This window comes from Scyliorhinus torazame, chromosome 4 (genome assembly GCF_047496885.1).
Source record: "Scyliorhinus torazame isolate Kashiwa2021f chromosome 4, sScyTor2.1, whole genome shotgun sequence".
In the NCBI taxonomy this organism is placed as follows: Eukaryota; Metazoa; Chordata; class Chondrichthyes; order Carcharhiniformes; family Scyliorhinidae; genus Scyliorhinus; species Scyliorhinus torazame.
Window position 1 is genome coordinate 369937054 of NC_092710.1, and position 26301 is coordinate 369963354.

Below are 26301 nucleotides of genomic sequence, written 5' to 3' on the forward strand. Positions count from 1 at the left end.
TTTGAAAAACAAAAGACAAACAAAGACTAGAAGACGATGGATTATTTACTGCACCAGACAAACCTGTGAATGGGTCACCTGTTAACGGGAGTCAGATCTGAATCGATCATTTTCTCAGTCACAGATTCAGTCTGTCGATATTCCCAAAGTCAGCTCCCAGTGTGGGTTTGAGGAGATCTGAATGGAAACTTTATTCCACCTTCAGTCTCTGGATTCAAATTTTAAACTGGGATTCTTTCTCCGGTTTAAGGACCAGTTTTAAGCTGCTTCACACCTGGGTCACAAAACTCCCACTTTCACTTTCCTGACCTGGGCCCATCTGTTTCCTGAACTTGGACTGATCTGAGTCAGACCAAACCGGGTTGAGAAACAACCTTTTTAATCATCCCCACCACAATGTCCAGTGTTTGATTCTCAGGACTGGCAGGAAAAGGGAATATTTTACTGCCCACACAGGGTGTTGTCTCCATTAGCAGGTTTCTCCAGTGAGTGACGTGTTCTTCCTACAGTGTCCAGTGTCTATTCCACACAGTCTGTTATATGTTCCATTCCCATTATATTTCAGAGCACAGGACACAGAACTATTCAAACATTGAAGCAAAATCTTCCCGATGATGTGATGAAAATCTCATTATTTTACAAATGGTGAACACACTGTCTCTTTACAGTTTAAACATTCCCTTGTAATTAAATAATTCCATCTGGAACTAACTCCGAGTGAGAGAGCCCAGGAACAGTCCCACATCTGATCACTCCATGATTTCACATTTAACAGCTTCAATACTCTGTGCTCTGTAACAAATCCCAACTCTTTTCACATCAACTTGAAACATTCTGGGCAGTATGATGGATAAATATGAATATATTCCATGGCTGTGTGAAGATAGAAAATTCTGGAACTATATCTGACAGTCGGACCATCTCAGTCTCAGTCTCACAATTCATTGAAAGCAAGATTACAGAAAAAGCAAATTAGTGCAGTGATTAATCTCCGTTCCCCAATAGAGGGCCCACCACCCGGTACAATTGAGTTTTGCCCTGTATCTGTGCAGTGTGGAGACGTGTTCATCAATGAATTTCAGGTGTTGAAGGGAAACCGAATTATAAATAATATTAAGGGGAAATAGAGCAGGCGGGACTCAGAGACAGTCAAATATATCAGGGCTGGAGTCACATGTACGGTTAACGTGTGGGTGGACGATCACGTGTTTGCTCCACATTTGGTTGGTTAAGTGAGTGGTTAAGAACATGGCAGGTAGAATATGATGTGGTGATGTTTGGGCTCCTTAGTTAAGGGTGGATGATCCGGGTTTAGTGGGAGTGCATTCCCTGTTTATCAGACAGATTACACACTCGAGGGACAGTGTGGGAAGGTGGAGTTAAGGTCGAAGATCAGCCATGATCTTCCTGAATGGTGGAGCGGATTGAAGAGTCTCTGTTTTTATTTAATTTTGAGGCAGACAAAACTGTCCACCCCCAGGTGAGAACCAAGATGACCGGACAATGTGGGGAGAAACTGGTTCAGAAAAGAACATTGTTTAGAACCATTGAGTTAAATAATCAATGGGACAGTGTGTGGAAATGAGGAAGAAATGTTCACTGTTGATATGAATGTCGCTGAATAATTTTGAATCTAGAATAAATGCTGCAGTGTGTGTGTGGGAGTCATAATTACGAACTGCCAGTAGAGGGCAATATTTCTAAACAGGGTCACAGGGATTTGGAGATGGACATTGGTGGAATTGTCCAAAATGCCAATATTGACACATATACGTAACCTGTCTGATGAACAGACATTGCGTTCCCTCAAAGTTAAATATAACCGTCTTGAGGTAAGGAGATTAAAACTATGCTCAGTATTCCAGATTAAACCCAATGGAAAGTTAAACAGTTTTAGAATAGAGTTAAGCATATCTCACTGTTTCATGTTCAGAACTGCAGCAGAACCTTCCAGAAAACCTTGATTCTCCCGTCTTTTCAAAACCCATTCCCATTAGCCCTCCTATGGTAAAAATATCCATGATGAAATATGTGCTATCGAAGGATTGGTTGTCCTGTTCCAGATCCTTCATTAGTTGAAACAGGTGCTCTTCCATTTGCTGTTCATCAACTTTCGTGTCAAAAGCCCTGCAACAGAATTAAGAACAGAGGAATTAAATTTTTACCCTCCTGACAAATCCTGTTTGGAAAGTCGGTTGCCAGGACAACAGGGACAGGAGTTGACCATTCAGCCCATTGAGTCGCCTCCGCCAGTCAGTTATTCCAGGCATTGTCAAACTCGGGGGAGCGACCGCGACTGTTAATCACGCCGGCTGCAAGCGGCCGTCAAAATGGCTGCAAACATGTTAAAAAAAAGCGGCTGCACTGTGCATGCGTGTCAGATCGATGCACTGTGCATGCGTGTCAGATCGATGCACTGTGCATGCGTGTCAGATTGATGCACTGTGCATGCGTGTCAGATCGATGCACTGTGCATGCGTGTCAGATCGATGCACTGTGCATGCGTGTCAGATCGATGCACTGTGCATGCGTGTCAGATCGATGCACTGTGCATGCGTGTCAGATCGATGCACTGTGCATGCGTGTCAGATCGATGCACTGTGCATGCGTGTCAGATCGATGCACTGTGCATGCGTGTCAGATCGATGCACTGTGCATGCGTGTCAGATCGATGCACTGTGCATGCGTGTCAGATCGATGCACTGTGCATGCGTGTCAGATCGATGCACTGTGCATGCGTGTCAGATCGATGCACTGTGCATGCGTGTCAGATCGATGCACTGTGCATGCGTGTCAGATCGATGCACTGTGCATGCGTGTCAGATCGATGCACTGTGCATGCGTGTCAGATCGATGCACTGTGCATGCGTGTCAGATCGATGGCGATCATGTGCAGTGCGGACGTTTTTTTTTTAAACGGTCGCAGCTTTTTGTTTTACAAGTCCGGGGGGGTTTTATTCATTTAATTTTTTTTTTCATTTATTTTATTCTTTTAATTTTTTTTTATTTTTACAAGTTCGGGTGGGGGGGGTTTATTTGATCAAATTTTACAGGAAAAATGTGCGGAATTTTGGACAGATGGAGACTCCATACTTTCCCACACCGGAAGGCTTCACCTTCATCCAACAGATTCCATTGGAGGAGCGCGTACGAGGGCCAAAGGGACCCAAAACCATTTCCTCCATTTTTATCAGCAGCAAACAAGGGAAGAGAAAATGGTGGCTCGCGCAGTTTGGCCGGCATGGGTCACGAAGGTCGGCCGACGCGGGTCACGAAGGTCGGCCAGCGTGGGTCGCGAATGTCGGCCGGCATGGTTCGCGAAGGTCGGCTGGCCTGGGTCCCGAAGGTCGGCCGGTTGGTAAAAATGGGTCCCCGGAAAAAAAGTTTGAAGAAGACTGATTTAGTCCCCAGCTGGGGTAAGATCATCGAGAAGCTGGCCAAATGGGCAGACAAGTGGCAGATAGAGTTTAACACAGAGAAATGTGAGGTGATGCATTTTACAGAAAGGGTGGAGAGAGTCTATCCAGACTTAATGGCTCAGATCTAAAGAGAGTGCAGTAGCAGAGGGACCTCGGGGTGCCCGCCCAGGATCGATTCTCTGCCATTCCGGCGGGAAAAACGCCAGTGTGAGAAACATTCTTCACAATGTAGTGTGCCAAAGTCAGGATGCCTGGCGCTGCCCACAGAGTTGAGGATGGAGAGCGCCCACAACCCTGGACCCTGGAGCACCACAGCAGTGGGTTGGGGGAGATTGGGACCATGGATCTTCCGTATCATGTGTTCTGGAGGGGGTCCTTCTGCTGGCCTGTTTCTGGGTGACCAATGTTGCTGGAAATCGATCTGCATTTTCAGGAGGTCCACCTTCTTTTGTCAACATGGCTCAGTGTTGTTGGACATCTTTTCAATATGACACCCGGGCAGGAGGGCGGACTACACACCATCCAGGCCTGACCCACTGCTGAAAACAGCGGAAAACACCCAGGGGAATAATTAATGATGGGTGGGAAGCTTCAGAGTGTTTTCCGGCAAGCGGCCACGTTCCTGCCCACTTTCTTGCCCACTTTCCTGCCCACTTTCCTGCCCACTTTCCTGCCCACATTCCTGCCCATGTTGCTACCCATGTTGCTACCCATGTTCCTGCCCTCGTTCATGCCCATGTTCCTGCCCATTTACCTGCCCATGTACCTGCCCACATTTATGCCCTCATTCCTGCCCACGTTGCTACTCACGTTGCTACCCATGTTCCTGCCCACATTTCTGACCATATTCCTGCCCTTGTTCCTGCCCACATTTCTGCCCACATTCCTGCCCACTCTCCTGCTCACTCTCCTGCTCACGCTCCTGATCACTCGCCTGCTCACGCAACTGCTCATGCTCCTGCTCACACTCCTGCTCACGTTTCTGCCCACGTTCCTGCCCACGCTCCTGCCCACGTTCCAACACACGCGCCTGCCCATGTTCCTGCCCACGTTCCTGCCCACATTCCTGCCCACGCTCCTGCACATGCTCCTGCCCACAGTCCTGCCCATATTCCTGCTCACGCTCCTGCCCACGTTCCATCACATGTGCCTGCTCATGTTCCTGCCCATGTTCCTGCCCACATTCCTGCACACGCTCCTGCTCCCGCACCTGCCCACATTCCTGCCCACGTTCCTGCCCATGTTTCTGCCCACGCTCCTGCCCACTTTCCTGCCCACACTCCTGCCCACGTTCCTGCCCACATTCCTGCCCACACTCCTGCCCATGTTTCTGCCCACATTTCTGCCCTCATTTCTGACCACGCTCCTGCCCATATTTCTGCCTTCATTCCTGCCCACGTTACTGCCCACGTTCCTGCCCATGCTCCTGCCCACGCTCCTGCCCACATTCCTGTCCACGCTCCTGCCCACGCTCCTGCCCACGTTCCTGCTCACGTTCCTGCTCACGCTCCTGCTCACGGTCCTGCCCGTGATCCTGCCCACATATCTGCCCACATTCCTGCCCATGTTCCTGCCCACACTCATGCCCACGTTGCTGCCCACATTCATGCCCCTGCTCCTGCTCACGCTCCTGCTCACAGTACTGCCCACGTTCTTGCCCACATTCCTGCCCTCAATCGTGCCCATGTAGCTGCCCATGCTCCTGCCCACGTTCCTGCCCACATTCCTGCCCATGCTCCTGCCCATGTTCCTGCCCACGTAGCTGCCCATGCTACTGCCCATGTTCCTGCCCACATTCCTGCCCATGTTGCTGCCCACATTCCTGCCCACGCTCCAGCCCATGTTACTGCCCACGTTCCTGCCCACATTCCTGCGCTCAATCCTGCCCATGCTCATGCCCATGCTCCTCCCCACACTCCGGCCCACGTTCCTGCCCATGCTCCTGCCCACGTTCCTGCCCACGCTCCTGCCCCTGTTTCTGCCCACATTCATGCCCCTGCTCCTGTCCACGCTCCTGCCCACGTTCCTGCCCTTGTTCCTGCTCACGCTCCTGCTCACAGTACTGCCCATGCTCCTGCCCACTTTCCTGCCCACATTCCTGCCCACATTCCTGCCCATGTTCCTGACCATGTTTCTGCCCACATTCCTGCCCACATTCCTGCCCATGTTTCTGCCCACGTTCCTGCCCATGTTCCAGCCCACTTTCCTGCCCACACACCTGCCCATGTCTCTGCCCACATTCCTGCCCACGCTCCTGCCCCTGTTTCTGCCCACATTTCTGCCCACATTCATGCCCACGCTCCTGCCCACGTTCCGGTCCATGTTCCTGCTCACACTCCTGCTCACAGTACTGCCCGCGTTCCTGCCCACATTCCTGCCCTCAATCCTGCCCTTGTAGCTGCCCATGCTCCTGCCCACATTCCTGCCCATGTTCCTGCCCACGCTACTGCCTATGTATCTGCCCACATTCCTGCTCACGTTCCTGACCATGTTTCTGCCCACATTCCTGCCCATGCTCCTGCCCACGTTCCTGCCCATGTTCCAGCCCACGCTCCTGCCCATGTTCCTGCCCACATTCCTGCCCACATTCCTGCCCACATTCCTGCCCACACACCTGCCCATGTTTCTGCCCACATTCCTGCCCTCATTTCTGCCCACGCTCCTGCCCATATTTCTGCCCACATTCCTGCCCACATTCCTGCCCATGTTCCTGCCCTCGTTCCTGCCCACGCTCCTGTCCACGTTTCTGGCCACATTCCTGCCCCTGCTCCTGCCCACGCTCCTGCTCACGCTCCTGCTCACGGTCCTGCCCTTGTTCCTGCCCACATACCTGCCCACGTTCCTGCCCATGTTCCTGCCCACACTCCTGCCCATGTTCCTGCCCAAGCTCCTGCCCACGTTTCTGCCCACATTCCTGCCCACATTCATGCCCCTGCTCCTGCCCACGCTCCTGCCCTCGTTCCTGCCCATGTTCCTGCCCACACTCCTGCCCACGCTCCTGCCCTCGTTCCTGCCCATGTTCCTGCCCACGCTCCTGCCCACAAAATAGCACTTAGTCTCAAAATGGGAGAATTGCTCCCCGGGCTGATGTTGATACAAGAGCTGACAGAAAGGAACATCAATCACAATATATCAGTCACTAAACTCACCTGCCATAGAACCAAACAGGAGGGGCTGTTACTATTTCAACTGTTGGATCTGTTGGTTGAGGCGGGTTGATGACTTGAGGAACTATCACAAGAAATACTCGGAATCTCTGCTGTATTTCGCCATTTTTCACGTATCCAAAAACTCCCCAAGGTGCAGAGAGAGGAACAATAGTACCTGTGGACAGAGACACTGTTACAGCATTTAACTGGGTGATCAGCTGATAGATAGTCAGAGGTTACAGGTCAGGGGGCAGGGTCACTTTGGTGACATGTGGAAAATGTTGTGATATCACTTTAAGGGAATATGCAAATGCCCAAGTTGCCCGAATGGAGAGCAGCATGTGACCAGCATGGTCCCACTCGCAGTGTGAGTGCCGACTGTTGTGTTCTGCTTCTTCATGTAGCATAAGCTGCTTCCTTGATGTCGGCTCTGACAAAGGAAGGTTCAGACTTGGAGATGGTTTAACACATTTATTGAACAGTTAACAATTCTCCTCCTTGAGTTCGACTCTCCTGCTCATCTTACTATAGTAACTCAGTCTAACTAACCAGTCTGCTCTCAGCCATGCGGTGAGTGTGATGCTTCCTGATCTGCCCCTGTCTCTCTGAGTGTCCTTTTATACGGGTACCTTGTGGTAGTGCCACGTCTGGGTGTCTTGACTGCTCATTGGACGTGTCCTATCTCACTGACCTATTGGTTGAATGTCTGTCAGCTCCCGCCAGTGTTTATTTAGTTGCAGAGTATTTACATGAACCCCTTGTGTGTTTACAGTGATGCACATCAGCACACCGACACGACACCCCCCCTCCCTGCCCTCCGAGCCCTACACCACCCCCCTTCCCTGCCCCCAGTGCCCTACACCACCCCCCTCCCTGCCCCCCGAGTCCTTCCCCACACTCCCCTCCCTGCCCTCAGAGCCCTACACCACCCCCCCTCCCTGCCCCCTGAGCCCTACACCACCCCCCTCCCTGCCCCCCCGAGCCCTTCCCCACACTCCCCTCCCTGCCCCCCGAGCCCTTCCCCACACTCCCCTCCCTGCCCTCAGAGCCCTACACCACCCCCCCTCCCTGCCCCCTGAGCCCTACACCACCCCACTCCCTGCCCCCCCGGGCCCTTCCCCACACACCCCTCCCTGCCCCCGAGCCCTACCCCCCTCACCCCCCTCCCTATCCCCGAGCCCTACAACCCCCACAACCCCCCCTGCCGACACGAGACCTTACACCTCCTCCACATCCGTTGCACAGCTCTCCTTCCACATTACCCCCCTCGTCTTTGTCAAGCCATTAGTTCACCCCCACTCCAAACCCCCCCCCCCCCCCCTCCCATGACCCCAGAACGCACCTCATACTCCTCTCCTGGTCAAACTTTGTACCTTTATTGTGGTGGCTGCTGAGTGTCACAGAGCTGTCCAGATAGACACTGGTGTGTGTCACTGCTGGAAGGGACAGACAGCACAGAGCTGTCCAGATAGACACTGGTGTGTGTCACTGCTGGAAGGGACTGACAGCACAGAGCTGTCCAGATAGACACTGGTGTGTGTCACTGCTGGAAGGGGGAGACAGCACAGAGCTGTCCAGATAGACACTGGTGTGTGTCGCTGCTGGAAGGGACAGACAGCACAGAGCTGTCCAGATAGACACTGGTGTGTGTCACTGCTGGAAGGGACAGACAGCACAGAGCTGTCCAGATAGACACTGGTGTGTGTCACTGCTGGAAGGGACAGACAGCACAGAGCTGTCCAGATAGACACTGGTGTGTGTCACTGCTGGAAGGGGGAGACAGCACAGAGCTGTCCAGATAGACACTGGTGTGTGTCACTGCTGGAAGGGACAGACAGCACAGAGCTGTCCAGATAGACACTGGTGTGTGTCACTGCTGGAAGGGACAGACAGCACAGAGCTGTCCAGATAGACACTGGTGTGTGTCACTGCTGGAAGGGGGAGACAGCACAGAGCTGTCCAGATAGACACTGGTGTGTGTCGCTGCTGGAAGGGACAGACAGCACAGAGCTGTCCAGATAGACACTGGTGTGTGTCACTGCTGGAAGGGACAGACAGCACAGAGCTGTCCAGATCGACACTGGTGTGAGTCACTGCTGGAAGGGACAGACAGCACAGAGCTGTCCAGATAGACACTGGTGTGTGTCACTGCTGGAAAGGACAGAGAGCACAGAGCTGTCCAGATAGACACTGGTGTGTGTCACTGCTGGAGGGGGAGACAGCACAGAGCTGTCAGATAGACACTGGTGTGTGTCACTGCTGGAAGGGACAGACAGCACAGAGCTGTCCAGATAGACACTGGTGTGTGTCACTGCTGGAAGGGACAGACAGCACAGAGCTGTCCAGATAGACACTGGTGTGTGTCACTGCTGGAAGGGACAGACAGCACAGAGCTGTCCAGATAGACACTGGTGTGTGTCACTGCTGGAAGGGACTGACAGCACAGAGCTGTCCAGATAGACACTGGTGTGTGTCACTGCTGGAAGGGGGAGACAGCACAGAGCTGTCCAGATAGACACTGGTGTGTGTCACTGCTGGAAGGGACAGACAGCACAGAGCTGTCCAGATAGACACTGGTGTGTGTCACTGCTGGAAGGGACAGACAGCACAGAGCTGTCCAGATAGACACTGGTGTGTGTCACTGCTGGAAGGGACTGACAGCACAGAGCTGTCCAGATAGACACTGGTGTGTGTCACTGCTGGAAGGGGGAGACAGCACAGAGCTGTCCAGATAGACACTGGTGTGTGTCACTGCTGGAAGGGACAGACAGCACAGAGCTGTCCAGATAGACACTGGTGTGTGTCACTGCTGGAAGGGACAGACAGCACAGAGCTGTCCAGATAGACACTGGTGTGTGTCACTGCTGGAAGGGACAGACAGCACAGAGCTGTCCAGATAGACACTGGTGTGTGTCACTGCTGGAAGGGATAGACAGCACAGAGCTGTCCAGATAGACACTTGTGTGTGTCACTGCTGGAAGGGACAGACAGCACAGAGCTGTCCAGATAGACACTGGTGTGTTTCACTGCTGGAAGGGACAGACAGCACAGAGCTGTCCAGATAGACACTGGTGTGTGTCACTGCTGGAAGGGACAGGCAGCACAGAGCTGTCCAGATAGACACTGGTGTGTGTCACTGCTGGAAGGGACAGACAGCACAGAGCTGTCCAGATAGACACTGGTGTGTGTCACTGCTGGAAGGGGGAGACAGCACAGAGCTGTCCAGATCGACACTGGTGTGTGTCACTGCTGGAAGGGACAGACAGCACAGAGCTGTCCAGATAGACACTGGTGTGTGTCACTGCTGGAAAGGACAGAGAGCACAGAGCTGTCCAGATAGACACTGGTGTGTGTCACTGCTGGAGGGGGAGACAGCACAGAGCTGTCAGATAGACACTGGTGTGTGTCACTGCTGGAAGGGAGAGACAGCACAGAGCTGTCCAGATAGACACTGGTGTGTGTCACTGCTGGAAGGGACAGACAGCACAGAGCTGTCCAGATAGACACTGGTGTGTGTCACTGCTGGAAGGGACAGACAGCACAGAGCTGTCCAGATAGACCCTGGTGTGTGACACTGCTGGAAGGGACAGACAGCACAGAGCTGTCCAGATAGACACTGGTGTGTGTCACTGCTGGAAGGGACGGACAGCACAGAGCTGTCCAGATAGACACTGGTATGTGTCACTGCTGGAGGGGGAGACAGCACAGAGCTGTCCAGATAGACACTGGTGTGTGTCACTGCTGGAAGGGACAGACAGCACAGAGCTGTCCAGATAGAAACTGGTGTGTGTCACTGCTGGAAGGGACAGGCAGCACAGAGCTGTCCTGATAGACACTGGTGTGTGTCACTGCTGGAAGGGGGAGACAGCACAGAGCTGTCCAGGTAGACACTGGTGTGTGTCACTGCTGGAAGGGAGAGACAGCACAGAGCTGTCCAGATAGACACTGGTGTGTGTCACTGCTGGAAGGGACAGACAGCACAGAGCTGTCCAGATAGACACTGGTGTGTGTCACTGCTGGAAGGGACAGACAGCACAGAGCTGTCCAGATAGACACTGGTGTGTGTCACTGCTGGAAGGGATAGACAGCACAGAGCTGTCCAGATAGACACTTGTGTGTGTCACTGCTGGAAGGGACAGACAGCACAGAGCTGTCCAGATCGACACTGGTGTGTGTCACTGCTGGAAGGGACAGACAGCACAGAGCTGTCCAGATCGACACTGGTGTGTGTCACTGCTGGAAGGGACAGACAGCACAGAGCTGTCCAGATAGACACTGGTGTGTGTCGCTGCTGGAAGGGGGAGACAGCACAGAGCTGTCCAGATAGAGACTGGTGTGTGTCACTGCTGGAAGGGACAAGCAGCACAGAGCTTTCCAGATAGACACTGGTGTGTGTCACTGCTGGAAGGGACAGACAGCACAGAGCTTCCAGATAGACACTGGTGTGTGTCACTGCTGGAAGGGACAAGCAGCACAGAGCTTTCCAGATAGACACTGGTGTGTGTCACTGCTGGAAGGGGGAGACAGCACAGAGCTGTCCAGATAGACACTGGTGTGTGTCACTGCTGGAAGGGACAGACAGCACAGAGCTGTCCAGATAGACACTGGGGTGTGTCACTGCTGGAAGTGACAGACAGAACAGAGCTGTCCAGATAGACACTGGTGTGTGTCACTGCTGGAAGGGACAGACAGCACAGAGCTGTCCAGATAGACACTGGTGAGTGTCACTGCTGGAAGGGACAGACAGCACAGAGCTGTCCAGATAGACACTGGTGTGTGTCGCTGCTGGAAGGGGGAGACAGCACAGAGCTGTCCAGATAGACACTGGTGTGTGTCACTGCTGGAAGGGACAGACAGCACAGAGCTGTCCAGATAGAGACTGGTGTGTGTCACTGCTGGAAGGGACAAGCAGCACAGAGCTTTCCAGATAGACACTGGTGTGTGTCACTGCTGGAAGGGACAGACAGCACAGAGCTGTCCAGATAGACACTGGTGTGTGTCACTGCTGGAAGGGACAGTCAGCACAGGGCTGTCCAGATAGACACTGGTGAGTGTCACTGCTGGAAGGGGGAGACAGCACAGAGCTGTCCAGATAGACACAGGTGTGTGTCACTGCTGGAAGGGACAGACAGCACAGAGCTGTCCAGATAGACACTGGGGTGTGTCACTGCTGGAAGGGACAGACAGCACAGGGCTGTCCAGATAGACACTGGTGAGTGTCACTGCTGGAAGGGACAGACAGCACAGAGCTGTCCAGATAGACACTGGGGTGTGTCACTGCTGGAAGGGACAGACAGCACAGAGCTGTCCAGATAGACAATGGTGTGTGTCACTGCTGGAAGGGACAGACAGCACAGAGCTGTCCAGATAGACATTGGTGTGTGTCACTGCTGGAAGGGGGAGACAGCACAGAGCTGTCCAGATAGACACTGGGGTGTGTCACTGCTGGAAGGGACAGACAGCACAGAGCTGTCCAGATAGACATTGGTGTGTGTCACTGCTGGAAGGGACAGACAGCACAGAACTGTCCAGATAGACACTGGTGTGTGTCACTGCTGGAAGGGACAGACAGCACAGAGCTGTCCAGATAGACACTGGTGTGTGTCACTGCTGGAAGGGGGAGACAGCACAGAGCTGTCCAGATAGACACTGGTGTGTGTCGCTGCTGGAAGGGACAGACAGCACAGAGCTGTCCAGATAGACACTGGTGTGTGTCACTGCTGGAAGGGACAGACAGCACAGAGCTGTCCAGATAGACACTGGTATGTGTCACTGCTGGAAGGGACAGACAGCACAGAGCTGTCCAGATAGACACTGGTTTGTTTCACTGCTGGAAGGGACAGACAGCACAGAGCTGTCCAGATAGACACTGGTGTGTGTCACTGCTGGAAGGGACAGACAGCACAGAGCTGTCCAGATAGACACTGGTGTGTGTCGCTGCTGGAGGGGGAGAAGGAGACTCCTGTACTCGCAGCCCTGGCACAATACTGAACGGGAAACGGTGGCACAGGCGTGTCCATGGGTCCAGCAGCACGGTGCTGCCCATGAAGACGAGCTGGGCATGGAGACGGAGGGCAGGAAGTGTGGTGAACGATGCATCAGGAGCGGCGCAGCACTGTGGCAGTGTTGCATTCACCTCAAATATCGGGTGAACCGAGAGCCCCCTGTTCACGCCAGCCTTCATCACCATTAACCCGCCATTGGGAGACTTGTAACGGAATTTTACACCAGCGGGTATTCGACGGTCTGGCTCCCACCAGATTCACCGCATCCAGTTGGCACTAAGAGAATTGGGAGAATGGGGTCCCTGGTTTTAACAGAGCTGTGAGTGAGGTCGGTCTCATTGCTCTATTGGACTGATCCATTTAATTGCACGGACCCTCTCTTCACTTTCCCCATTCGTTAAACATTTCTCTGTTGAATTTTAGCCTTGCATTTGTTTCCAGTTCATTCCCGTGACTTCCGGCCTCCCCAGAGTTGGATTTGGAGAGGGTTTTCCAAAGATGTTACATTCGTGCCACACAAGTGCCCGGCAATGACCAACTCCGACAAGAGGGGATCTCACCCTCGCCCCAGAGAGGGGGAAGTCTGTGGAATTTGAAGAAGGAATTAGATTTGATCTTGGGACGAAAGGGTTCAAGGGATAGGGGAGGAAGGTGGGAACTTGATGATCAGCCATGATCAGAATGAATGGCGGGGCAGGCTCGAAGGGCCGAATGGCCTCCTCCTGCTTCTATTTTCCCGGTTTGTTTCTATGTGTGTAAGTAGCCCAAACAGCGCCTCAACCCACTGGTCACATGTGACCGCGGAACGCTCTGGGATTGACAATTCTTTGCTCAGTGTGTCAGTCTGTACAGAAAGTTTCAAACGTGACAGGTTAAAGAGTGAGTGGCTGTTTTCGAATCTGTTGTTACTTTGAAGGAACATCTGACATACCTGCAACATTCCCACAACGTGCATAACTGAATAGTTTGTCCAGACCGATCGCCAGCGCACTTTTAATATCCACGGCATCAACTTCAGTTTCAATCCTCCGGCGTTCTTTGAATTGCACCTCAAGGTAATTCTAAAACAAGAAAATAAAATCCATCACCATGTGGCACAACTGAACTCGCACCAAAACACATCAGTGTTGAGGGGACTGTCCTCGGTTCCCAGGTGTGGGAGCAGTATTCATGTCCTGTGATAGGGAGACCCCCCCTCACAGAGACCCCTGTGACAGGGAGACCCCCACAGAGTCCCCTGTGACAGGGAGACCCCCACAGAGACCCCTGTGATAGGGAGACCCCCACAGAGACCCCTGTGATAGGGAGACCCCCCCCCCAAGAGACCCCAGTGATAGGGAGACTCCCACAGAGACCCCTGTGATAGGTAGACCCCCACAGAGACCCCTGTGATAGGGAGACCCCCCCCCCACAGAGACCCCAGTGATAGGGAGACCCCCACAGATACCCCAGTGATAGGGAGACCCCCACAGAGACCCCTGTGATAGGGAGACCCCCCCCCCCACAGAGACCCCAGTGATAGGGAGACTCCCACAGAGACCCCAGTGATAGGGAGAACCCCACAGAGACCACTGTGATAGGGAGACCCCCACAGAGACCCCTGTGATAGGGAGACCCCCACAGAGACCCCAGTGATAGGGAGACCCCCACAGAGACCCCTGTGATAGGGAGACCCCCACAGAGACCCCTGTGATAGGGAGACCCCCCCCCACAGAGACCCCAGTGATAGGGAGACCCCCACAGATACCCCAGTGATAGGGAGACCCCCACAGAGACCCCTGTGATAGGGAGACCCCCCCCCACAGAGACCCCAGTGATAGGGAGACTCCCACAGAGACCCCAGTGATAGGGAGACCCCCACAGAGACCACTGTGATAGGGAGACCCCCACAGAGACCCCTGTGATAGGGAGACCCCCACAGAGACCCCAGTGATAGGGAGACCCCCACAGAGACCCCTGTGATAGGGAGACCCCCACAGAGACCCCTGTGATAGGGTGACCCCCCTATTTTGACCCCCTTCCTGCAGGAATCCCCTCCACAGGTGACTCCCCACATAAAGACCCCCCCCCCCCCCCACAGACACACAGAAGATGAACCCACCCCTGCCTGGAAGCTCAGAGCAGTCCAAACAGGGTCAGTTAGTGCCCCCCAATTACAGGAGTCCCTGTGGGGTCTCCCTATCCCAGGGGTCTCTGTGCGGGGGTCTACCTATCACAGGGGTCTCTGTGGGAGTCTCCCTACCACTGGGGTCTCTTGGGGGAGGGGTCTCCTTATGACAGGGGTATTTATCGGGTAGGTCTCCCTATCACAGGGGTCTCTGTGGGGGGGGGGGGTCTCTCTATCACAGGGATCTCTGTGGGGGGTTCTCCCTATCAGAGTGGTCTCCGTGGGGGGTCTCCCTATCACAGGGGTCCCTGTTGGGATCTCCCTATCACAGGTGTCTCTGTGGGGGGGGCTCCCTATCACTGGCGTCTCTGTGGGGGGGGTCTCCCTATCACAGAGGTCTCTGTGGGAGGGGTCTCCTTATGACAGGGGTTTTTGTCGGGGGGGGGGGGTCTCCCTATCACAGGGGTCTCTGTGGGGGGGGTCTCTCTATCACAGGGATCTCTGTGGGGTGTTCTCCCTATCAGAGTGGTCTCCGTGGGGGGTCTCCCTATCACAGGGGTCCCTGTTGGGGGGGGGTCTCCCTATCACAGGGATCTCTGTGGGGGGTCTCCCTATCACTGGGGTCTCTGTGGGGGTCTCCCTATCACTGGGGTATCTGTGGGGGTCTCCCTATCACTGGGGTCTCTGTGGGGGGAGTCTCCCTATCACTGGTGTCTCTGTGGGGGGGGGGGTCTCACTATCACTGGTGTCTCTGTGGGGGGGGGGGTCTCCCTATCACAGGGGTCTCCATGGGGGGGTGTCTCCCTATCACAGGGGTCTCTGTGGGGGGGGCTCCCTATCACAGGAGTCTCTGTGGGGGGGGGGTCTCCCTATCACAGGGATGTCTGTGGGGGGGGGTGTCTCACTATCACAGCGGTCTCCGTGGGGTGGGGGTCCCCTTATGACAGGGGTCTCTGTCGGGGGTGTCTCCCTATCACAGGCGCCTCTGTGGGGGGGGTCTCCCTATCACAGGAGTCTCTGTGGGGGTGTCTCCCTATCACAGGGATGTCTGTGGGGGTGTCTCCCTATCACTGGGGTCTCTGTGGGGGTCTCCCTATCACTGGGGTATCTGTGGGGGTCTCCCTATCACTGGGGTCTCTGTGGGGGTGTCTCCCTATCACAGGAGTCTCTGTGGGGGGGGTCTCCCTATCACAGGAGTCTCTGTGGGGGGGTCTCCCTATCACAGGAGTCTCTGTGGGGGGGTCTCCCTATCACAGGGGTCTCTGTGGCGGGGGTCTCCCTATCACAGGAGTCTCTGTGGGGGGGGTCTCCCTATCACAGGGATGTCTGTGGGGGTGTCTTCCTATCACAGGGGTCTCTGTGGGATGGTCTCACTATCACAGGGGTCTCTGTGGGATGGTCTCACTATCACAGGGGTCTCTGTGGGTGTTGCCCGTATTACAGGAGACCCTGTGGGGGGGAGGGGGATGGGTCACCCCTGTACGTGTGGGTCAGGAGAGTCCCGTTTCAAACCAGGGGGTTGGGGGCGGCAGTGTTGTGTGGTGGGTGGTAGGGGTCAGGGCTGACGTGTGGTCCGGAGGGTGGGTGGGGGGGGGCTGTGCGGTGTGGTGGGGAGAGAGGGTGTGGGATGATGGGGGGGGCGCTGTGCGGTGTGGTGGGGAGAGAGGGTGAGGGATGATGGGGGGGGCTGTGCGGTGTGGTGGGGAGAGAGGGTGAGGGATGATGGGGGGGGCTGTGCAGTGTGGTGGGGAGGGAGTGTGAGGGATGATGGGGGGGGCTGTGCAGTGTGGTGGGGAGAGAGGGTGAGGGGTGATGGGGGGGGCTGTGCGGTGTGGTGGGGAGAGAGGGTGAGGGGTGATGGGGGGGGCTGTGCGGTGTGGTGGGGAGGGAGTGTGAGGGATGATGGGGGGGGCTGTGCAGTGTGGTGGGGAGGGAGGGTGTGGGATGATGGGGGGGGGGCTGTGCGGTGTGGTGGGGAGGGAGGGTGTGGGATGATGGGGGGGGGTGCAGTGTGGTGGGGAGGGAGGGTGAGGGATGATGGGGGGGTGCTGTGCAGTGTGGTGGGGAGGGAGGGTGAGGGGTGATGGGGGGGGCTGTGCGGTGTGGTGGGGAGAGAGGGTGAGGGGTGATGGGGGGGCTGTGCAGTGTGGTGGGGAGAGAGGGTGAGGGGTGATGGGGGGGCTGTGCAGTCTGGTGGGGAGAGAGGTTGAGGGGTGATGGGGGGGGCTGTGCGGTGTGGTGGGGAGAGAGGTTGAGGGGTGATGGGGGGCTGTGCAGTCTGGTGGGGAGAGAGGGTGAGGGGTGATGGGGGGGGCTGTGCGGTGTGGTGGGGAGAGAGGGTGAGGGGTAATGGGGGGGGCTGTGCAGTGTGGTGGGGAGGGAGGGTGAGGGATGATGGGGGGGGCTGTGCGGTGTGGTGGGGAGAGAGGGTGAGGGATGATGGGGGGGGGCTGTGCAGTGTGGTGGGGAGGGAGGGTGAGGGATGATGGGGGGGGCTGTGCAGTGTGGTGGGGAGGGAGGGTGATGGTTGATGGGGGGGGGGCTGTGCGGTGTGGTGTGGAGAGAGGGTGTGGGATGATGGGGGAGGCTGTGCAGTGTGGTGGGGAGAGAGGGTGAGGGGTGATGGGGGGGGCTGTGCAGTGTGGTGGGGAGAGAGGGTGAGGGATGATGGGGGGGGGGCTGTGCGGTGTGGTGGGGAGGGAGGGTGAGGGATGATGGGGGGGGGGCTGTGCGGTGTGGTGGGGAGGGAGGGTGAGGGATGATGGGGGGGGGCTGTGCGGTGTGGTGGGGAGGGAGGGTGAGGGATGATGTGGGGGCTGTGCAGTGTGGTGGGGAGGGAGGGTGAGCGATGATGGGGGGGGGCTGTGCGGTGTGGTGGGGAGGGAGGGTGCGGGATGATGTGGGGGCTGTGCAGTGTGGTGGGGAGGGAGGGTGAGCGATGATGGGGGGGGGCTGTGCGGTGTGGTGGGGAGGGAGGGTGAGGGATGATGGGGGGGCTGTGCGGTGTGGTGGGGAGAGAGGGTGAGGGGTGATGGGGGGAGCTGTGCAGTGTGGTGGGGAGGAAGGGTGAGGGGTGATGGGGGGGCTGTGCGGTGTGGTAGGGAGGGAGGGTGAGGGGTGATGGGGGGGGGCTGTGCGGTGTGGTGGGGAAGGAGGGTGAGGGATGATGGGGGGGGGCTGTGCGGTGTGGTGGGGAGAGAGGGTGAGGGGTGATGGGGGGAGCTGTGCAGTGTGGTGGGGAGGAAGGGTGAGGGGTGATGGGGGGGCTGTGCGGTGTGGTGGGGAGGGAGGGTGTGGGTTGATGGGGGGGCTGTGCGGTGTGGTGGGGAGGGAGGGTGAGGGATGATGGGGGGGGAGCTGTGCGGTGTGGTGGGGAAGGAGGGTGAGGGGTGATGGGGGGGGGCTGTGCAGTGTGGTGGGGAGAGAGGGTGAGGGGTGATGGGGGGGGCTGTGCGGTGCGGTGGGGAGGGAGGGTGTGGGTTGATGGGGGGGCTGTGCGGTGTGGTGGGGAGGGAGGGTGAGGGATGATGGGGGGGGAGCTGTGCGGTGTGGTGGGGAAGTAGGGTGAGGGGTGATGGGGGGGGCTGTGCGGTGTGGTGGGGAGAGAGGGTGAGGGGTGATGGGGGGGGCTGTGCGGTGTGGTGGGGAAGGAGGGTGAGGGGTGATGGGGGGGGGCTGTGCGGTGTGGTGGGGAAGGAGGGTGAGGGATGATGGGGGGGGCTGTGCGGTGTGGTGGGGAGAGAGGGTGAGGGGTGATGGGGGGGGAGCTGTGCGGTGTGGTGGGGAAGGAGGGTGAGGGCTGATGGGGGGGGCTGTGCGGTGTGGTGGGGAGAGAGGGTGAGGGGTGATGGGGGGGGCTGTGCAGTGTGGTGGGGAGGGAGGGTGAGGGGTGATGGCGGGGGCTGTGCGGTGCGGTGGGGAGCGAGGGTGAGGGATGATGGGGGGGGGCTGTGCGGTGTGGTGGGGAGAGAGGGTGAGGGGTGATGGGGGGGGCTGTGCAGTGTGGTGGGGGGGGAGGGTGTGGGATGATGTGGGGGCTGTGCAGTGTGGTGGGGAGGGAGGGTGAGCGATGATGGGGGGGGGCTGTGCGGTGTGGTGGGGAGGGAGGGTGAGGGATGATGTGGGGGCTGTGCAGTGTGGTGGGGAGAGAGGGTGAGGGGTGATGGGGGGGGGCTGTGCGGTGTGGTGGGGAAGGAGGGTGAGGGATGATGGGGGGGGGGCTGTGCGGTGTGGTGGGGAAGGAGGGTGAGGGGTGATGGGGGGGGGCTGTGCGGTGTGGTGGGGAGGGAGGGTGAGGGGTGATGGGGGGGGGCTGTGCGGTGTGGTGGGGAAGGAGGGTGAGGGATGATGGGGGGGGGCTGTGCGGTGTGGTGGGGAGAGAGGGTGAGGGGTGATGGGGGGGGCTGTGCAGTGTGGTGGGGAGGAAGGGTGAGGGGTGATGGGGGGGCTGTGCGGTGTGGTGGGGAGAGAGGGTGAGGGGTGATGGGGGGGGGGCTGTGCGGTGTGGTGGGGAGGGAGGGTGAGGGGTGATGGGGGGGGCTGTGCGGTGCGGTGGGGAGGGAGGGTGTGGGTTGATGGGGGGGCTGTGCGATGTGGTGGGGAGGGAGGGTGAGGGATGATGGGGGGGGCTGTGCGGTGTGGTGGGGAGAGAGGGTGAGGGATGATGGGGGGGGCTGTGCAGTGTTGTGGGGAGGGAGGGTGAGGGATGATGTGGGGGCGCTGTGCGGTGTGGTGGGGAGGGAGGGTGAGGGGTGATGGGGGGGCTGTGCGGTGTGCTGGGGAGAGAGGGTGAGGGATGATGGGGGGGGGCTGTGCGGTGTGGTGGGGAGAGAGGGTGAGGGGTGATGGGGGGGGCTGTGCGGTGTGGTGGGGAGGGAGGGTGAGGGGTGATGGGGGGGGCTGTGCGGTGTGGTGGGGAGGGAGGGTGAGGGATGATGGGGGGGGGGCTGTGCGGTGTGGTGGGGAAGGAGGGTGAGGGATGATGGGGGGGCTGTGCGGTGTGGTGGGGAGAGAGGGTGAGGGGTGATGGGGGGGGCTGTGCGGTGTGGTGGGGAAGGAGGGTGAGGGGTGATGGGGGGGGGCTGTGCGGTGTGGTGGGGAAGGAGGGTGAGGGATGATGGGGGGGGGCTGTGCGGTGTGGTGGGGAGAGAGGGTGAGGGGTGATGGGGGGGGAGCTGTGCGGTGTGGTGGGGAAGGAGGGTGAGGGATGATGGGGGGGCTGTGCGGTGTGGTGGGGAAGGAGGGTGAGGGGTGATGGGGGGGGGCTGTGCGGTGTGGTGGGGAAGGAGGGTGAGGGATGATGGGGGGGGGGCTGTGCGGTGTGGTGGGGAGAGAGGGTGAGGGGTGATGGGGGGGGCTGTGCAGTGTGGTGGGGAGGAAGGGTGAGGGGTGATGGGGGGGCTGTGCGGTGTGGTGGGGAGAGAGGGTGAGGGGTGATGGGGGGGCTGTGCAGTGTGGTGGGGAGAGAGGGTGAGGGATGATGGGGGGGCTGTGCGGTGTGGTGGGGAGGGAGGGGGAGGGGTGATGGCGGGGGCTGTGCGGTGCGGTGGGGAGCGAGGGTGAGGGATGATGGGGGGGGGGCTGTGCGGTGTGGTGGGGAGGGAGGGTGAGGGATGATGGGGGGGGAGCTGTGCGGTGTGGTGGGGAGGGAGGGTGAGGGATGATGGGGGGGGCTGTGCAGTGTGGTGGGGAGGGAGGGTGAGGGGTGATGGGGGGGCTGTGCAGTGTGGTGGGAAAGGAGGGTGAGGGATGATGGGGTGGCTGTGCAGTGTGGTGGGGAGGGAGGGTGAGGGGTGATGGGGGGGGCTGTGCAGTGTGGTGGGGAAGGAGGGTGAGGGGTGATGGGGGTGGGGCTGTGCGGTGTGGTGGGAAAGGAGGGTGAGGGATGATGGGGTGGCTGTGCAGTGTGGTGGGGAGGGAGGGTGAGGGGTGATGGGGGGGGCTGTGCAGTGTGGTGGGGAGGGAGGGTGAGGGATGATGGGGGGGGGGCTGTGTGGTGTGGTGGGGAGGGAGTGTGAGGGATGATGGAGGGGGGGCTGTGCGGTGTGGTGGGGAGAGAGGGTGAGGGGTGATGGGGGGGCTGTGCAGTGTGGTGGGGAGGGAGGGTGAGGGATGATGTGGGGGGCTGTGCGGTGTGGTGGGGAAGGAGGGTGAGGGATGATGGGGGGGCTGTGCGGTGTGGTGGGGAAGGAGGGTGAGGGGTGATGGGGGAGCTGTGCGGTGTGGTGGGGAAGGAGGGTGAGGGGTGATGGGGGGGGCTGTGCGGTGTGGTGGGGAGGAAGGGTGAGGGGTGATGGGGGGGCGCTGTGCAGTGTGGTGGGGAAGGAGGGTGTGGGATGATGGGGGGGGCTGTGCAGTGTGGTGGGGAAGGAGGGTGAGGGATGATGGGGGGGCTGTGCAGTGTGGTGGGGAAGGAGGGTGAGTGGTAATGGGGGGGGCTGTGCGGTGTGGTGGGGAGGGAGGGTGAGGGATGATGGGGGGGGCTGTGCAGTGTGGTGGGGAAGGAAGGTGAGGGGTAATGGGGGGGGCTGTGCGGTGTGGTGGGGAGAGAGGGTGAGGGGTGATGGGGGGGGCTGTGCAGTATGGTGGGGAGGGAGGGTGAGGGGTGATGGGGGGGGCTGTGCGGTTTGGTGGGGAGGGAGGTTGAGGGATGATGGGGGGGGCTGTGCGGTGTGGTGGGGAGAGAGGGTGAGGGTTGATGGGGGGGGGCTGTGCAGTGTGGTGGGGAGGGAGGGTGAGGGGTGATGGGGGGGCTGTGCAGTGTGGTGGGGAAGGAGGGTGAGGGATGATGGGGGGGACTGTGCGGTGTGGTGGGGAGGGAGGATGTGGGATGATGGGCGGGTCTGTGCGGTGTGGTGGGGAGAGAGGGTGAGGGGTGATGGGGGGGGCTGTGCAGTGTGGTGGGGAGAGAGGGTGAGGGGTGATGGGGGGGGCTGTGCGGTGTGGTGGGGAGGGAGGGTGAGGGGTGATGGGGGGGGGGCTGTGCGGTGTGGTGGGGAGAGAGGGTGAGGGATGATGGGGGGGCTGTGCAGTGTGGTGGGGAGGGAGGGTGCGGGATGATGGGGGGGGCTGTGCGGTGTGGTGGGGAGGGAGGCTGTGGGATGATGGGGGGGCTGTGCAGTGTGGTGGGGAGGGAGGGTGTGGGATGATGGGGGGGCTGTGCAGTGTGGTGGGGAGAGAGGGAGAGGGGTGATGGGGGGGGGCTCTGCAGTGTGGTGGGGAGGGAGGGTGAGGGATGATGGGGGGGGGCTGTGCAGTGTGGTGGGGAGAGAGGGTGTGGGGTGATGGGGGGGCTGTGCGCTGTGGTGGGGAGAGAGGGTGAGGGCTGATGGGGGGGGCTGTGCAGTGTGGTGGGGAGGGAGGGTGATGGGTGATGGGAGGGGGCTGTGCGGTGTGGTGGGGAGAGAGGGTGTGGGGTGATGGGGGGGCTGTGCAGTGTGGTGGGGAGGGAGGGTGAGGGATGATGGGGGGGGCTGTGCAGTGTGGTGGGGAGGGAGGGTGAGGGATGATGGGGGGGGGCTGTGCAGTGTGGTGGGGAGGGAGGGTGAGGGATGATGGGGGGGGCTGTGCAGTGTGGTGGGGAGGGAGGGTGAGGGATGATGGGGGGGGGCTGTGCAGTGTGGTGGGGAGGGAGGGTGAGGGATGATGGGGGGGGGCTGTGCAGTGTGGTGGGGAAGGAGGGTGAGGGATGATGGGGGGGCTGTGCGGTGTGGCGGGGAGGGAGGGTGAGGGATGATGGGGGGGGGTGCGGTGTGGCGGGGAGGGAGGGTGAGGGATGATGGGGGGGCTGTGCGGTGTGGTGGGGAGGGAGGGTGAGGGATGATGGGGGGGGGTGCGGTGTGGCGGGGAGGGAGGGTGAGGGATGATGGGGGGGCTGTGCGGTGTGGTGGGGAGGGAGGGTGAGGGATGATGGGGGGGGGTGCGGTGTGGCGGGGAGGGAGGGTGAGGGATGATGGGGGGGCTGTGCAGTGTGGTGGGGAAGGAGGGTGAGGGGTGATGGGGGGGCTGTGCGGTGTGGCGGGGAGGGAGGGTGAGGGGTGATGGGGGGGCTGTGCAGTGTGGTGGGGAGGGAGGGTGAGGGATGATGGGGGGGGTGCGGTGTGGCGGGGAGGGAGGGTGAGGGATGATGGGGGGGCTGTGCAGTGTGGTGGGGAAGGAGGGTGAGGGGTGATGGGGGGGCCTGTGCGGTGTGGTGGGGAAGGAGGGTGAGGGATGATGGGGGGGGGGGCTGTGCGGTGTGGTGGGGTGAGAGGGTGAGGGGTGATGGGGGGGGGCTGTGCAGTGTGGTGGGGAGGGAGGGTGAAGGGTGATGGGGGGGGCTGTGCGGTGTGGTGGGGAGAGAGGGTCAGGGGTGATGGGGGGGGGCTGTGCAGTGTGGTGGGGAGGGAGGGTGAGGGATGATGGGGGGGCTGTGCGGTGTGGTGGGGAGGGAGGGTGTGGGATGATGGGGGGGCTGTGCGGTGTGGTGGGGAGGGAGTGTGAGGGATGTTGGGGGGGGCTGTGCGGTGTGGTGGGGAGAGAGGGTGAGGGATGATGGGGGGGCTGTGCGGTGTGGTGGGGAGAGAGGGTGAGGGATGTTGGGGGGGGCTGTGCGGTGTGGTGCGGAGAGAGGGTGAGGGATGTTGGGGGGGGGCTGTGCGGTGTGGTGGGGGGAGAGGGTCAGGGGTGATGGGGGGGGGCTGTGCGGTGTGGTGGGGAGAGAGGGTGAGGGATGTTGGGGGGGGCTGTGCGGTGTGGTGGGGGGAGAGGGTGAGGGATGATGTGGGGGGGCTGTGCGGTGTGGTGGGGAGGGAGGGTGAGGTATGATGGGGGGGCTGTGCAGTGTGGTGGGGAGGGAGGGTGAGGGGTGATGGGGGGGCTGTGCAGTGTGGTGGGGAAGGAGGGTGAGGGATGATGGGGGGGGGGCTGTGCGGTGTGGTGGGGAGGGAGGGTGAAGGGTGTGGGGGGGGCTGTGCAGTGTGGTGTGGAAGGAGGGTGAGGGGTGATGGGGGGGCTGTGCGGTGTGGTGGGGTGGGAGGGTGAGGGGTGATGGGGGGGCTGTGCGGTGAGGTGGGGAAGGAGGGTGAGGGGTGATGGGGGGGCTGTGCAGTGTGGTGGGGAAGGAGGGTGAGGGGTGATGGGGGGGGGCTGTGCAGTGTGGTGGGGAAGGAGGGTGAGGGGTGATGGGGGGGGCTGTGCGGTGTGGTGGGGAGAGAGCGTGTGGGGTGATGGGGGGGGGCTGTGCAGTGTGGTGGGGAGGGAGGGTGTAGGTGATGGGGGGGGGGCTGTGCAGTGTGGTGGGGAGGGAGGGTGAGGGGTGATGGGGGGGGCTGTGCGGTGTGGTGGGGAGAGAGCGTGTGGGGTGATGGGGGGGGCTGTGCAGTGTGGTGGGGAGGGAGGGTGAGGGGTGATGGGGGGGGCTGTGCGGTGTGGTGGGGAGGGAGGGTGAGGGCTGATGGGGGGGGCTGTGCGGTACGGTGGGGAGAGAGGGTGATGGGGGGGCTGTGCAGTGTGGTGGGGAGGGAGGGTGAGGGCTGATGGGGGGGGGAGCTGTGCAGTGTGGTGGGGAGGGAGGGTGAGGGATGATGGGGGGGGACTGTGGTGTGTGGTGGGGCAGGAGGGTGAGGGGTGATGGGGGGGCTGTGCAGTGTGGTGGGGAGGGAGGGTGAGGGATGATGGGGGGGGGCTGTGCGGTGTGGTGGGGAGAGAGGGTGAGGGCTGATGGGGGGGGCTGTGCAGTGTGGTGGGGAGAGAGGGTGAGGGGTGATGGGTGTGTGTGCGGTGTGGTGGGGAGAGAGGGTGAGGGGTGATGGGGGGGCTGTGCAGTGTGGTGGGGAGGGAGGGTGAGGGCTGATGGGGTGGGGCTGTGCAGTGTGGTGGGGAGAGAGGGTGAGGGATGATGGGGGGGGGCTGTGCGGTGTGGTGGGGAGAGAGGGTGAGGGATGATGCGGGGGGGCTGTGCAGTGTGGTGGGGAGGGAGGGTGAGGGATGATGAGGGGGCTGTGCGGTGTGGTGGGGAGAGAGGGTGAGGGATGATGGGGGGGGCTGTGCAGTGTGGTGGGGAGTGAGGGTGTGGGATGATGGGGGGGGGCTGTGCGGTGTGGTGGGGAGGGAGGGTGAGGGCTGATTGGGGGGGGGGCTGTGCAGTGTGGTGGGGAGTGAGGGTGTGGGATGATGGGGGGGGCTGTGCGGTGTGGTGGGGAGAGACGGTGTGGGATGATGGGGGGGGCTGTGCGGTGGGGAGGGAGGGTGAGGGCTGATGGGGGGGGGGCTGTGGATGGGCTCAGTTGGTCACTACTATCTCGGCCCAGGTGTGGTGGGCCTCACCAATGGGGCAAACGCTCCGATGTGACTCCCGGGGAGAGAGAATCCCGGGAGTGCAGAGCAAAGGGGTCATTCCCATCCATTCCCATTTATTTATGCTCCCGCTGGCGTGCGACATGGAACCCGTTCCCACCGTCACTGAGGGGTCAGAGCATCGCGTTCCCGTTGTCACCAATCCCAATGTTATCCCAATTCTCCGTCCCATTGGGGAACACATCCCGGATATCCCGGGCCGCAGAATCCAGCCCTCCCAGTCACAGAATCATCCCTCCACCACCCTCAGCTTCCTGCCTCTCAGCCAATTGTGGGTCCAATGTGTCTCTTTGCCTTGGTCCCAAGGGCCCTGACTGGACCAGTCTGCCACGAGGGACCCTATCAAAAGCCTGGCTAAAGCCCATATCGACCACTCCAAATGCATTCCCCTTATCAACACTCCTGCTCACCGCCTCAAATAATTCAACTGTGTTTGTCAAGAAAGACCTTCCACGCTGACTATCCCTGATTAATCCGTGTCTAAAGTACAGATAGATTCTGTCCCTCAGAATACTTTCCTGATCCCAGCCTTGAATTTAGAAATCATTAACTGTGTGAGTGCCGGGTCCCGGGATGTGTGAACCGCCCGGGGCAGATATTTCACTGTTTATTCCAGTTCACACACTCAGCATTGACAACCCTCCCTGACTGAGTCAGACAGATGTTTGACAGTAAAGAGAGTAAAGGGGACTCGACCCAATAACACAGGCATTAAATAATTTCCATTGGTACGAATGTTACAGAATGCAGTAAACTCTGAAGGGCAGCACGGTAGCACAGTGGTTAGCACAGTTGCTTCACAGCGCCAGGGTCCCAGGTTCGATTCCCGACTTGGCACACTGTCTGTACGTTCTCCCTGTGTCTGCGTGGGTTTCCTCCGGGCGCTCCGGTTTCCTCCCACAAGTCCCGAAAAACGTGCCATTAGGTGAATTGGACATTCTGAATTCTCCCTCTGTGACCCGAACAGGCGCCAGAATGTGGCGACTAGGGGCTTTTCACAGTAACTACATTGCAGTGTTAATGTCAGCCTACCTGTGACACTAATAAAGATTATTCTTGTTCTAATTATCCTTACCTTTTCCTGAATGAATACTGCGGGTTTCAGGCAGTCATTTTCTCCACAGACCCCGATCACCTCGTCTACCGCATCCTGTGCAGCGAGTTGGTTCCAGAAGAGGACAGACACGGTTAAGAAGATTCGCAGCATCTTGGTGTCGGTACAGGTCACTGGTGAATTCACTGAATGACCCTCAGCACCTTCAGCTCGATCTGCAGTTTGAGCAGAG

The 26301-nt window shown here is 59.3% G+C and overlaps 1 protein-coding gene across 1 annotated transcript; it reads right to left on the minus strand.

Moving 5' to 3' along the window:
* LOC140411236 (uncharacterized) lies at positions 1-26301 on the minus strand. The gene is made up of 4 exons (XM_072500349.1): positions 26091-26301; positions 13505-13634; positions 6569-6743; positions 1-2127 (listed from the first exon to the last, which is right to left on the minus strand). The coding sequence occupies exons 1-4, from the start codon at positions 26220-26222 to the stop codon at positions 1905-1907; spliced, it is 660 nt and encodes a 219-aa protein (XP_072356450.1). The 5' UTR covers positions 26223-26301; the 3' UTR covers positions 1-1904.